General features: G+C 43.0%; 1 protein-coding gene across 1 annotated transcript in view; it reads right to left on the bottom strand.

Moving 5' to 3' along the window:
- RBM20 (RNA binding motif protein 20) overlaps positions 1–15,308 on the bottom strand; it is a 196,448-nt gene that overhangs the window by 29,355 nt on the left and 151,785 nt on the right. Inside the window, exons 6-7 of the mRNA XM_004428073.3 lie at positions 8,190–8,333; positions 5,911–6,042 (exon numbers count right to left, since the gene is read on the bottom strand). Coding sequence (XP_004428130.2) covers positions 5,911–6,042; positions 8,190–8,333 — 276 coding nt within the window. The remainder of the gene's footprint in view (positions 1–5,910; positions 6,043–8,189; positions 8,334–15,308) is intronic.

Below are 15,308 nucleotides of genomic sequence, written 5' to 3'. Positions count from 1 at the left end.
GTTGGCACTCCCTGGCCCAAACACCCTGCCAGCTGCCATCTGAGAAGGGGACAGAAGTGGCCAAAGACTTTGAAATAACAGAATCTACTTCTCACAGCACTGAGAAAATCCTCTTAACCTTCCTCTTCAGACCTGGCCTCAGCATCCTGTGGTTAAAGGTGTACGGGAGGCAGGTAAAATAAAGCTGTGATCACTGCAAAAAAGTGAAATGGGAGCGAACAGAGTAGGTCTACAATGACATTTTGGATACCTTTTCACTGTAGAACATTTCAAACATACACAAGAGTAGAGAGAAGAGTATAATGAACCCCCATGAATCCATTCCCATTGTCGACGATTCTAACCACTCCTGTTTCATCTATAGCCCCATCTCTTTCCCCACCCCATAGAATATTTTGAAGCAAATGCCAAATGCGGTATCTTTTCGTCCATTCTATGATGACACCGATGTGGCTCAACAACCCACCGGGACAATCCACAGTGCTCACGGTCAACACATCTTGCTGCTTCTAAGACAAGGGTGAGATTCCAAGCCCCATGCAGTCCTAGGGAGGTGCTGGCATACTCAGAGGGAGGCAAGAATCTCAGCCCAGAAAGAGTAGCCCCAGCTCAGCCTCCAGCTGGCTGGGTCACCTGGGGTCCAGGCTTCTTGTCAGGGAGACTCACTTTCTCCACCCATAAAGGTGAGATAATGAGGCCCATCTGGCATCCACCAAGGCCTCGGGCATGGCAGGCAACACTGATAAAAGCCATGGACTGCTGGGCCAACATAAAGGGAGCTTCTAGAGAGTGTCACGCCCTCTGACCCTTCCACAGTTGTTTTGCATGCCTCGAGAGTCCCAGGAAGAGGCTGAAACCTTCCAGATGAGCCCTGAACTTATCAGAGCCAGATCCTGTCTCAGCAGCCCCGACCGTTTTCAACATCACTGTGCTTTCCAGGCTCTACATCTCTTGTCATCCAACCCTTTCCACTTGGAAGACTCCTCTCTGTTTAGCTAATTTGCCTGATCCTTCAAAGCCCTGCCCAGTAATCTCTCTTTTCTTTACACATCCAAGTCACACTGCCTTTTGCCAATGAACTTCTAGAAGCTCCCATTTAAATCTTGTATAACTTTTAAATCTTGTATAATAAGAATAGCTTGTGTCCTCAGTTAGACAGCAAATTCTCCCCAAGTGAGAACCATGTCTCATATTCATTGTAGCTCTCAGCACCTCGTCCTAGATGGAGAAGACTCTCAATCACCATTTGCTGACTTAATCCTCCTGAGAGCATCGTGGACCACTCACAAGACTGCTTCCCAGGGCCAGAGACCTTCTCTGCAGTCAGGAGGCTGGCAAGACCAGTGGCTCTGAAACCAGGCCCTCTGCCCCCAAATCACCTGGGAGCCTCAGTCCCACCCCAAATCTACTGAACGAGAATCTCTGGGCAAGAGGACCTGAAACTCCCCTGACAATTCTCTGATGCAGTGACTAGGAGACACTGGTTTAAATTTTCCAAGTTCCCGTCAGCATCTCAGATGCTGTGATTCTGGAAGTCTCTGTAGAACAATCGAGAAAATAATTCAACCTTCTTGTCCAGGTCTGCAAGAAGAAAACACTCTCACTTTTTATTGTTCCTTTAGATTTTTGCTTTTCATTCATTCCACGTGTTTAGTGGACACCTATTATGTGAAAGGTTCTGCCTCAAATGCTCTGAGGAATAAAATCCCTGCCACAAAAAGGGTATGAGGAGAGAAGATTATGGGCATGAGGAAATATTCAAGAGAGGAGATGAGAAAGCCCTTAAAATCTCTCCTTTCTCTTCCTCCACTTTGCCTGGAGGGCAAAAGGTAAAGTCAGAGGAGAAAGACCAATCACAACTTCCCCCACCTCTGAAAGCCCTGGTGGGACCCCACGTGGTGGCCTCTTTGGCCCAGAGACACAAATGGATACAGTGTTTTGCTGTCTACCTCCTCAACAGCCATTCCCCCTTTTCTACCCCTGCTCGGAGGATGTAACACAGGCCCGGTCAATCACAGCACAGCCTCTCCCTGGCCACAGAGACTGGTTCAGGGAAGCGCATGTGTCCTAAGCTGGCGCGATCAGAGTGACTCTAAGGACTTTTGTGGGAACTACTGGGAAAAATTCTGGCTCTCTCTCGTTGAAGGAAATGGGAGGATGAGAAGCCAGAGCTGCTGAAGCCACTGAAGCCATCATGCCACCTAAAGGAGAGGGTCTAGGGCTGCCAAGGGCCATACGAGGGAGACCCCAAAAACAAAGCCAAGCAGGCAGAGCGGAGAGAAATCACGTCCTAATACATCATCAGTGGGGCCCTAAATCCAGCTGTGCCTGCAGCCAGAACCACTCCTGTACTTTTCAGTTACATGAGCCAATAAATTCCTTTTTTCACTTTAGCCAATATCCTTAATTGAAACGGATCTCTGTTACTTGCAGAGAAAGTTCTAGCTGATTCATATCGACACAAGGATCATAATGCATTACTATGTAGTTGAAACATGCTTTGAAATGCTTTCACATAGCTTATCCCATGTGACCTTCACAATGAGCCTAAGAGGCAATGTGACAGCATGGGAAGCAGAAAATCCTTACTAAAGGTCAGAAAACAATGTGTTCTAGACCCTTGCTACTCAAAGTATGCTCTGAGGACTAGAAGCATCAGCATTTCCTGGGAACTTGTTAGAAATACAGAATCAAAGCCCTGCACCAGGCCCACTGAATCAGAAATTTTAACAAGATCCGCAAGCGATTTGTATGCACATTAAAGTTTGAGAAGCTCTGTTAGAATACTATCTCTGCTGCTTACTGATTGGGTGACTGTAAGCAAATTACTCGATTTCTCTCTGTTTCTTTCATGTGGACAACAGAGATCATAATAACACAATATAGAGATGCAGATACAGTGCAAAACCGAGACAGTCCTAAGTTTTAATCATGGCTCTTCCAGTAAGTACGATCTTGGGCAAGTTACTGAACTTCTATTAGTCTCAGTTCCCCCATCCATAAAACTGAGATAATAATATCTGTCTGATAGAAATGATGTCAGGATTACAGTAGACAGTGTATGTAAAGTGCTTGGAATATTACTTGATCCAGAGTATCAGGACTCAATTAAAGGTACATATTCTTGTTGTTGTTATTGTACTGTTATAATTACTGTTATTATCCACCCTATACACCTCATAGCAGAGGGTGACATTGAGACCCAAATAGACAATACACGATAAAAAATGCTTAAATTAAAACTAAAGAACTTAAGGTATAGTCCTTTAATGATCTGGAAACTGAGGTTCACAGAGATTAAGCAACTTGTCCAAGCTCATCAAAGCAGGAAGGAGTAGAGCCTAGATTGGCACCATCACCTTCCAATCTGGCATAGGTCACATGGTTGTTGATGGTTCTTTTTTTTTTTTTTTTTAATTTTATTTATTTATTTTTTCCCCCAAAGCCCCAGTAGATAGTTGTATGTCATAGCTGCACATCCTTCTAGTTGCTTTATGTGGGACGCGGCCTCAGCATGGCCGGAGAAGCGGGGCATTGGTGCGCGCCCGGGATCCGAACCCAGGCCGCCAGCAGCAGAGCGCGTGCACTCAACCGCTAAGCCACGGGGCCGGCCCAGTTGATGGTTCTATATTTACCTGTTCTTCCTCCCACCAGACTGTGAGCTCCTCTACAAGCTTGTTACCTCCATATGCTTGGGGCCTGGCCCAGTTCCTGCCCACAGTGGGCACTCAATGAACATTTGCTGAATGCAAACCTTGACCATCTGACCTCTTTAACCCATACTTTTTGCACCACCCCAAACTATATCCCTTGGTAAGGTACTGCAGTGCCTTGGTACTTTAATTTAAGAAGCTGAGTACTGCTGTTAATCCTAATGAGAAACTTATGACAACACCGCATTTGGAGACCAAAGCTCCACTGGGAATTCAGTGCAGAAATTCAATTGTAGCCCCCAGGGGAGAATCCAGGAGAACAGGAACTTTGGCTGAGTACAGAACGGGATGGGATCTTTTACTTGTCTGAGAAAAGCAACATGCTTTCATTAGTCAGAAAAAAGTGCCAGGTTCTGCCTGAAGCAGAATGGTTGACAAAGGAACTTCAGAAGCAATAATGCAAGCAAAGCAGAATCAGGACTTTGGCAACTGGTTGACATATGCCGATCTACATCTGTAGACTTGTCAGAATGCTAGTCCTAGCTAGAAACAACCACTCAGGCTTTGACTTCTGACTTCAACCTAGAAGGCAGATTAAGGGCAGTGGATCTTGAACAGAATGGACTCTAAGTAAATGTGGAATGAGCTGAAGTAAACTGGAAAATCCCTACTAAATATGATAGTAGAAAGCACAAAATAAGATTTAAACACAAATACAGCATTAATTACAATAAATTCAAATGGACTAAGTATTCCAGTTAAGAGAATTCCTGCAAATCAATAGGAAGACACAATCCAAAAGAGCAGCAGGGGCAAACGGCTTGCAAAAAAATTTCCCACCAGAGAAGATCTAGAGGAAATAACCAACAAACGTACAAAAAAGTGCTTGACCTCAATTAGTAATCAGGAAAAGAAAAAACAAAACCAGAATAAACTATTACACTCTCCCCAGACAGGCAAATTAGAAAGTTGGATAAGATAAAGTGTTAACAAGAAGGTGGACCATTGAAAACTCTCAGACACTACTAGTAGGAGTGGAAACGTGGGACAACTAATTCTGAAAACAGCTTGCTATTTATTATCTAGTAAAGTTGAGGATAAGCACGCCTTGTGGTCCAGCAATTCCACCCCTAGTTATGTACGTATCCCTACCTATATGCTGATGTATGTGTGTACCAGGATAACATGTTTGAGAATGTTCATAGTAGCACTGTCCCTAACACCTTAAAACTGGAAACAACCGAAATGTCCATCAATAGTGCAATGGATAAATAAATTTATAGTCATACAAGGGAAATTTATATAACAATTAAAATAAACAGACACACCCAAAAACATGGATGGCACAATGTTGAATGAAAGAAGCAAGACATGAAAGAACATGGACAGGATGATTCCATTCACATAAAGTTCAAAAACAGGGAAAACTAAACTATAGTGTTAAGGAAGGCATATATAGATGGTAGAACTATAATGAAATGATTATCCTCACAGTCAGGAGAGTGGAGAGGGAGGGGTTGAGGATGAGGAGGGCCTCACAGGGGCTTCTGGGTGCTGTCCACGTCCTATTCCTTGACTTTGGTGGTGGTTTTATGGGATTTATGGGATTTCATCCATTATTACTTTTTAAACTGTATAATACATAATTATTCACTTTTATGTCTATATGTTATACTTCACAATAAAACAAAAAAGAAAAAAGAAAAGAAAAGAGAAATGTAGAACAAGCTAAAACAAAAACAAAAGCCCTGTTTGGAATTATCTGAATTCATCCCTGAGTTCTGACAGTGGCCAATTCAGCCATGTCCAGCTTAGAAGGACTTCTACCGGGCTTAAGACATAAATACAGAGGATGCAGGAGACAATAAGAGATCAAGGGGGGTGACGGAGGAAGAAAAAGTTACTGAAGACCTGTATGAGCAGAGAAGGAGGGTATATTCAGAGGTTTATGCCTGGAACTCCCATCTCTGAAATGCAACCACATTTTCCTTCTTACTTCATCCTTCAAGACTTCCCCTGTAAAATGCTCTTTGGGTCCAGGTAGTTAGTCATCCTGTCTCAAGCATCCCTTTGTGTTTTGTACTTACCTCAATGTTATGTTGCCATGTTATAATGGTTTGCCTTCCCATGTGATATCCTCAAAGGGAATGAGCAATTTTTGGATCTTTTCCTATCCTCTCCTTCCCACCAGCACTTAGGCCTATACCTGACAAGCCAATGTTTGTTGAATGACTGAATGAACAAGAGAATACTTTACCTTCAGCTGCAATTCCTTGTATCTCTTGGACATCCGAATGAGCAACTTCTCACCATTGATCATAGCAGATTTTTCTTGGTAATACTGGACCATGGCCTGGGCAGCTTCTGTGTAAGCCATCTCCAAAAAGGCCTAGGAGAGAAAGGAAGGACATACATTGGGCTTGAGTCCAAGGGCTTGACTTGAATAGTCTTAAACAAAATTCAGTACGAGGTATGATTCCATGTATATGAAGTCAAGAAAAGGCAAAACGAATCGACAGTGATAAAGTTAGAGATGAGCTTCCCTCAGGGGAGGGGGTGGGATATTGACTGACAAGGGGCATGAAGAAACCTTCTGAGGTTCTGGAAATGTTCTATATCTTGACCTGCATGTTAATTACATAGGTGTCCACATGTAAAAAAATAAATGGAGTTGTACACTCAAGACTAGTGCACTTTAGACTATATATTTTATACCTCAATAAAAAAAAAATCAGTACAAGAAAGAGCTCTCTTTGATGCCATCTGTTCAAAGATAACTATTTATTAACTTCCTCAAAGGAGCTCATTATAAGATGGCCCCCTCTCCTGATCCCCATGGTTACCAAGCATTCTTCTTAATTACGTATGTCCATCCTGGACTACATCATGCCACAGGAGCCCCCTGGGATGGGAGTTCCCCAAGGGGAGGGGTGGGGTAGGGGGACAGTGAGTCTGCTGCACAAAGGAACTTGCTATTTGGTTGTGGCGATGGCAGGAGACAGAGACACAAGCCCTGGGTATTTGAGCTCTCACTTTCTTTGCAAAGAAAGAAATACACTAACAAACTCAGAGGCTCCCTAGGCTTGAAGGAAGGCCACGCCTTTGTGAGTTAAAGAGAGAGGAAAACCCTCACATAAGTTTCCATAGCATTTTTCCTCTTTATTTAACTGTTCGCATAAAACACTTAGAAACGAATGGGCTCTTCCATTCAATGAGTGTCTGCAGAGACTTTCTAAATAGACTGTTTTGACCAACCTCTCAGCTTACCCTGGTAGCTGCTGTGACGGATTCATCGCTGTTATTGTTTCTTAGATTTGTTTGGTTTGCACAATACTGACGATGTACTGATCTGGTCTCTCCATGTTGAGAAGGAAAAGTGGTCTGTGACAAGGGACCTCTCCTTGTGAGGCCCTCCTCTCCCACTTCCTTGAACCAAATGGGCTAAACAATCTCATTCTCCCACCTTCCCTGACATTTGTTTTTGAATTTCAGCCATGCTTTTCTCCATGCTGTCACAGTCTATTTGTAGAAGTGTGGGAGACTAAGAAGTCAAGATTCTTTAGAGTTTCATTTCAAATTCTGCCACTCAGCTTTCTAAGTGCCTCTTTCTTTATGCACACATTTTAGCACCTCCAGCTCTCACCAGTCAAATAGGGATAATATTAATTCAGTGAATCTCACTGCATTAATGTTGCAAGCTGAATTTTGGATGTTTACCCAAAACAGAATTCTGGGAATTAGGAACAAAGAGACTAAGTGAGTAGTCTAAGCCCAGATTGATGGAGGAAGACCATTGATGATGTGATGTGACTTTGAGTCTTCAAAGTTCACACCTTAATTAAGAATTTCCCCTATGGCAGTTCCTCTGTTTCATAAAGTAAAAATATTTGTTAAAAATAAAAGACAAACTATTCTGATTTCTAACCATTCTCTGTATAAACTCCCACTTTGACTTTAGAAATGAAGACAAACGTATTAACCCCCAAGGACTCAGTCAATCCCCATGAGTTAAGGGTCTTAGTTCCTTAGACTTACCAGGCATCCATCAATTGCCACCTACTCTCCTGCTATGAGACCCAAGGGCCTCAGATGCTAACACCAAGGATCAGTGAAAATACCTGTCCCCAGTCAGTTCTTGGCTGGCTCCAAATCCAGGCCCTCGGATATGAGAAGCTTAGAAGGTAAGACTGTAGCATTAGCTCAAGGGGTTAGCCACACAGTGAAAAGACTCAAGTCCGTGGATTTCTATTTGGGGGCCAGTTAGCTTTTCTATGTTAATGAGTCCCTCATTCCAAAGCAGCTCCTCATCTCTAGGCAACTCACAAAGGCTTGGACCCATCACAAGAAGGGTAAGATAAAACAAGGGGAAACAACACACCACCACCAAAAAAACCCTCTGTGCGGTACCAACAAGAGGCTAGCTCTCTATTACCTCTCTATGTTAAGAATAGCTTCTTTAAAAAAAAAATCATATCGTTCCTCCCACTAACGTGTGGTCTATCTGGTACATGCTAGTGTGAAAGTGCCCAGACCTACCTGATTAGTAGACTTCATGAGGATGTAATTAGTGACCTTTCCAAAGGGCAGCCCCAGGTTAATGACGTCATTCTCAGTGCAGCTTCCTTCAGGGAGATTACAGATGTGTACCACACGGCCAGCACCCATTTTCCGCTGTGCAAACTAACAGGAACAAAGAGCAGTGGCTGGTCTTCAAAAGACATTTCCCTCTTGCCCTCTATTGCAGATGTTTCTAATGTCTATCTTCCCCTAAATAATGGTTGCAAAACTGTAATTTACAAAATTAATGCAGAAAAAGAATCCATTCACAGACACACACAAAAAATCGATTTTATGCCATTTCTCTACAAAAAAGATTCACAACATTTTTAATGAGCAACCACATCCAGGGCATATCCATACGTTACTGGTGGGAGGTTGTGTATCTACAACATTTTTATAATATTCTTTAGCAATATTTAACAAAACTTAAAATATATATAGCCCATGATCCTGCCATCCCACTTTTGGAAATCTATTCTACAGAAATAAATGCACCAATATGTAAAGACATATGTACAAGGACATTTATTGCAGTAATTTGTGAGGTGGCAAAAAACTTTGGAAACAGCCAGAATGCAAAAAACTTCGGAAACAGCCTGAATGTCCAAGGAAGGAGAATGTTTGAGTAAATGATGGTTCAAGCATACAATGGAAAACTACAAAGCTATTAAAAGGAGGAGGTAAATGAGCTGATAAAGACTAATTTTTTAGATAGATTAAGTAAAAAACAGGTTGTCAAGTAGCATGTGTAGTATGATGCCATTTTTATAAAACAAAACAAAACCCAAAAATATATGAGAAAGAGACAGATGAAGCAAGTATTGTAAAATTTTGATAATTATTGGAAATGGGGGATGGGTATACAGGGGTTAATTACACTAGTCTATACTGTTCTGTATGTTCGAAATTTTTCATAATGAAAACATTTTAAAGGACATCAGCACAGAGAAAGGCAGGGGAGGATGTGTATCAACCTGTCAATGCTGGTTATCTTCAAAGAGCAGAAGTAGAAAGGAGTAAGGGGAGAGATGTTTGACCTTTTTCTTATATGTCTCATATTGTTTGACTTCTAATTTTAAAAAATTCCAGTAAAGAAAAAAGAGCATAGAAAGAATTTGTGGAAACCTAATATATACACACAGATATTCACAGCAATAATCTGTGGTTCAGGGCAGTGGCTTTCAAAACTTTGTTAGCCTTGGAATTCTTTCTTTCAAACAAAAGCTTGCTCGCCGGCCCAAAATACTCAACAAATAAGAGGAGCTGCTCCAGACAAACGGTGGGGTCCAGCATGCTGCTGCCACCCTCCACCCTGCAGTCCCAAAGGCATCTCTAAGGAACACAGTTTGGAAGTCAAGACCTGGGCCTGATCAAAGCTCCTGGAGGGAGGAAGTGTGTCCGTTTGGTCTGTGCAAACCTTAATTAGCCTGGAGTCTCTGGGAGGTTCAAGAATTAGTAACCACAAGCCAACCCAATGTGGAAGAGAAGGATGCAATTTTCCAAACCCAAAACACATTCTAATAGCATAGGCTACATTTTGCATAATCACCATTTTCTATGATAAAGTGAACTTCAACATCTAATTACATTTGATGTGGGTCCGGCTCTGCTAAGGTAACACAGTGCGGAAGTCTAAGGTCTCATCCCTAACAAGGGCTAATATTTGGGTAATTCTACCATGAAAAGCCCTCATTTGTCTCATCTGTGCTGAGGACAATTAGAGGCTATAGAATTTCCTTTTATGGTTCAACCTTGAACTGGAGAAAACCAAGGGCCCCTTTCAGACCTCCCCGTCTGCAAAGTCCAGAGGTCAAGCACGTTCCCAAAGGGGAACAGGATTCACAATGTGCTCCAGGTAGCTCCCAGAGCATCCCCAGGCCTCCCTGGAGTGCACATGGAGCTCTCTGTAAACTGGGAGACTTTGAGTCTGAGCCTGGCTAACAACCACTGAGCCCTTTTCCAGGGATGGCAGGAGGAGGGCTGTTACAAGGCAGGATCTTTGCCTCTCTTTGGGGTCCACATAAAGACCCGGACCCAGCTGAGTTCTCAAGCAGGACAAAGTGGCTGGTCCTCTGAGTTTATCAACAGGAGGGCCGAGGCTGGGCGCTCCGCCCGGCCTCCTCACAGCAGGGCATGTTTCTGCCCCATGTGACTTTGCTGGGGTCGGCCTGGGCTGATGTGAGCTTGGACTATGCAGCAGACACGCAGGGCAGTCTGGGCTGCTCCTGCTCCTTGCCTGTCCAGTTGCCTAGTGACCGGGCACGAGGGCCAGTGCCTCTCTCATTGTCTCCTCCAGACTGAAAGAACAACTCGAGAGGCTTTTATCCGAGCGTGAGTGCACCAACTACTGCTGAGTGGTAGAAAAGCCTTCTGAAGAATAAACACTCTCGCAGCTGCCAGTCACCAAAGAACAGGACGAATTCACGCTGCAGATGTTATCAGAAAGGCACTACAACGGACGGGTCTCAATTAAGGTTTTCACTCAAATTTAAAAAATACATTCCATGAGTGCTTTTTTCTCCCAAGATTTTAAATCAGAAATAGAAGTCGAGGGGGCCGGCCCGGTGGCACAAGCGGTTAACTGCTCATGCTCTGCTGCGGCGGCCTGGGGTTCTCCGGTTTGGACCCCAGGCGCGCACTGATGCACTGCTTGTCAAGCCATGCTGTGGCGGCGTCCCATATAAAGTAGAGGAAGATGGGCACAGATGTTAGCCTAGGGCCAGTCTTCCTCAGCAAAAAAAGAGGAGGATTGGCAGATGTTAGCACAGGGCTGATCTCCTCACACACACACACACAAAAAAGAAATAGAAGTTGAATTTTATTGATTGATTCCCTTGTTGTCACTTAATATCCCATAATCAAATAATCATGAGATTTTTAGTATTCTTCAGTTAATTATGCTAATTTGGGACTTCTCAACTGGTGAACTGAAAATGGGTTATAGGTATGCCAAGATAGTGACCCTTCAGGATGGAGCCAAGTACCTCCAGCAACCGCGAGCAGCTTCTTCAGTTTAACCAGTTTACCTCAGTTTACCATTTCCTAAGTGAGTTATGAAATGAAAATCTCGCAAATCTAAAATCTCGAGAGTCACTGTGTTAATGGTTTGCTTTGTGTTGTGTCTGGCTCCAGAGCACGCAAGAAATCCTACCCAGTTAGAAAGAGAAATTTTTATGTATTATATTCTCTCGCAAATATTTGATTTAGGACAGTTCAGTCTATGTTCTTTTCTGTCATTGATCTAAAATCTCTTTTTGTTCAACTCAATTAGGTTCAAAATCATATTTGATTCATAAAAGGTTTAGAGTTATAGGTAAGATCTCTCTAATCTGTTCTTGAAACAGTTATACAAACATGGCTATTATTTGCCGTATGCTCTGTGGGCGATCTGAATGATGAGGGAGAAAGGGAAGGAGCGAGGAAAGTGGGAAGGTGAGAGGAAGGGAGGACGCAGTCTTTAGATGGTACATCTAGAGTAAGATTTGTTCACTGGGGGCACAGACAACCCTGAGTGCTGTTGAGCGGGCAGCATGATGCTGTACAATAATTCCCAACCTGGGTTCTCTAATAAGTCCTTAAGGGTCTTTGAAGGTGATAATACCTCAAGGGATATTATTATTATTATTATTATTATTGACATTTAAAAAACCTGAGTTGAGATCATACTTTGAGTTTCTTTACTCTATCCATATGGTAACCCTGGTTAGATCTTAGGCTGATGAGAAAGTCTGATTGATGTGTGTCTGTGGTTTTGATTAATAAAAATGGGTAACTAGCTAATTACTCACTAATAAAAGCGCTTTGGCAGATACAGTACTGTTCCAAACTTGGAACGCAGGACAGTGACAGCTTGAGGTAGGAGTAAATAATTAAAATGGGCTTCGGCTGTAAAAACCTCAGGACTTGCTGATGCAGTGGGAAGACGCTGAGCCTGGAAGACAGAGGACCTGGAGTTGAGTCCCAGCTCGGCCACTGATTAGGTGCATGACAGGGACAGACTAGTTGTCCTTTCTGGGGCTTAGTTTCCCAACGTCTGGAATGAGGGAGGTAGCCTATACGTCTAAAGTCCTTTCCAGATGTGAAATATCCATGCTTAAGCGGCTCTAAGTTGTAAAATTCCACTCCTCCCAGAAGCCTTGCCAAGCTAAACCCTAAGATCCAGGATAATGATAACTTTCCCCAACTGTGTTGGGCATAAACAGGAAACCCGTCTTTCCCACTCCCTGTCCCAGTGAATGGAATGTTTGTCTCCCTCTCTACGCCATCAGCTATTTCAGCGTGCATATGGTCACAAGCATGTTCATCTTTCAGACATGCCTGTCTATGCTGGTGGTGGTCTCATCTTTACAGGGCTGAAGATAAGCTCAAGCAGTGAGTACCTTGTGATGAGCTCTGCAGCTCCCTGAATGACTGTGCGCCCACAGTGCCTGGAAGAGCTGAGATGATGTATGGAGATGAACTCAAGACATGCAGGCCTACTCCCTCTCTGAGGACAGACCCACACCAAGTGTGTGCCTTATAGTCTCCAGGCACCAGGGCCAGGGCAGCAGAAGCAACAGACAGACCAGGATCTGTGTCTGCTCCCCAGTGACTAACTGTAGGCACGTTACTGAATTTCTCCAGGACTGAGTCTGCTTGTCTATAAAACAGGGAAAATAAAAATTGATTCCACAGGATGGTTTAGGAGACAAAAATGCCACAACGTATGTAAAGTGCCTTGGCGCTACAGGTGGCATCCAGCAGGCTCCTATAAATAAATATTTGTTCCTTCTTTCCTCCAACAGTTAAAGGATGTGCTATGATGATCCTAGACTGGGAAAAATATAATTGTACTGTGATTATGTAAGAGAAAGTGTGCATTCTTAGGAAATTCATACTGATGTAGTTAGGGGTGAAGAGGTTCAATGTCTCCAATGGTTCAGGAAAAAACGTGCATAGATGATAAGATAGACGCATGATAGATAGATAGACATGCATGGACAGAAGGATGACAGAGACAGACAGAGAGACACAGAGAGAGAATGATAAAGTAAATGGGCCCAAACGTAAAAAAGTAGTGAATCCGAGCAAAAGGTAGGGAGTTCCTTATACATTATTTGCAACTTTTCTATAAGCCTGAAGTATATTAAAATTAAAAGTTACCAAAAATAAATTTTGATGACGTGCTCTGGGGCAGAAGAGCAGATGGGTTTAGAGAGAATCGTGTAAGACCTCGCCAACTGGAACTTTTGGTGTGAGGTGTTGATGGGCTTGGTTAACATCCCACCCTGCTCTGCCTGCTGAGCTCCTGGGAGGCACAGGCACATTTGAAACTTTCCAGCCTAAGGTCAAAGCTCTAAGAGAGCTAAGGTGTAGGGGTTGTAACCAAAGCCCTAATTATGGTCTTGCATCGCTTACAATGGGGACACATTCTGAGAAATGCATCATTTGGTGATTTGGCGTTGTATGAACATCATAGAGTATACTTACATAAACCTAGATGGTATAGCCTACTACATACCTAGGTTATACGGTACTAAGCTTAAGGGACCACAATTGTATATGCAGTCTGTCCTTCACTGAAACATCGTTATGCAGTGCATGACTGTACTAACCTAAAGGGACAGGCATCCTTTCTCAGTCTGGGGGACGCTTCAGTCAGTCTGTAGGCCAGCACTGACCCAGAATGCCCCCACATGCCACCAGGGGCATGGGCTGTACATTTTTACACGCTGGCATCACTCATTTAAAACCAGATGTTGCTTCTAATAGTTCATGTGGCTGGGTCCCAGACCTCTCAACTCACCCACAAATCTTTTATAGATGGGTAGAAATGTGAAAGGAGCAAACAGACTTGTGTAGGAAGATTCTGAGACCTTTCAATGCCCTCTGATGCAGGTGGGAACAGCCTTCACAGATGAGTTCAAAGAAGAGGCGCAGTTCAAATAACTCACCGAGTTGCAATAAAAATGTGGCTTAGGGCAACAGGCCTGTGGGGGGAGAGTAGCCTCTCAAAGTGCTTCCTAGAGCTACAAAGTGTAGATTCCACCTTTAATAAAAGATTTCTGTACTCCAGCATGATCTCCTTTAGGGGTGACTTAATTTCATGTGGCACACAGTCTGTGGGCCTCGGCTGGTTTTGTGCTAAACACACCTGAGGACAGACACAGGGCAAATATTTATTCCTTGTGGTGTTGATTTTGAACATCTTGTGTACATAGCAAATGCGTGTGGGTTCCATAGCTATGGATCTTGGCTTACATTGGAGAATAGACACAGATATCTTTATTGACACTTTCAAATATTTTATAAAGCATATTAGCTTTGACTTAGAGTAAATGTACTTTTATTGGTGCCAAACTTGCCTACGGGTCTTGGCTGGTTCACCTGCTGAGCAACTTCAATATCCCTGTAAACTTTAGAGTCATGGAATCTTAAGGCTGGGAGGTCATCTGGTTCATACCCATCACTGTGTATGTGGACACTGATGCCTGGGAGAAGTTAAGGAACCTAATCTGTGAGCAATTCAGTAGTGGTAGATTTGTGACAACAACTCAGGTCTCACTGAAAAGTCAATCAGTCGTGGACTTGATAAACTATGGCGAACGCATACAATGGACGGTGTTACAACATAAGATAGGGTTTTATGTTTGGATGTGGAAAGATGTCTAGAAACCACTTAAAATATGTATTAAGAGCTTATGCTAAGTGAAAAGAACCAAGTTGCATAACAGATTATACGGCATTACCTGATTTTTGCAAAAAAAACATAGTTTCTCTAATTAAACATGCACACATGGACTAGCTAGAGATACAAAGTTACAGCAAAAGACATTTACCTTCAGTTTTCTCTGCACGGTCAGATTTTCTATTTTTTATATTTCTATTACTGTTTGAATTTTTTTACACCATGTTTGTACTACTTTTGCGACAAGAAAAATTAATTCGGATTTGTAAAAAGAAAAGGAAAAAAAAAACAGAAAACAAAACCCACCAGGTCTCCTGTTTCCCTGCTCTTAGAAAATGCACAAGGTGGGCCCTGCAGAGGGGAGAAGTGCGAGGACAGAGCTGGCATGGTGGGCGAGGGGTTTGCCACACCAGTTACTACTCTTCATG

Source organism: Ceratotherium simum, chromosome 6 (genome assembly GCF_057802395.1).
Source record: "Ceratotherium simum simum isolate JZ-2026a chromosome 6, ASM5780239v1, whole genome shotgun sequence".
Lineage (NCBI taxonomy): Eukaryota > Metazoa > Chordata > Mammalia > Perissodactyla > Rhinocerotidae > Ceratotherium > Ceratotherium simum.
Note: the sequence above shows the minus strand (reverse complement) of the source record. Positions and strands in the feature narration are given on the sequence as shown.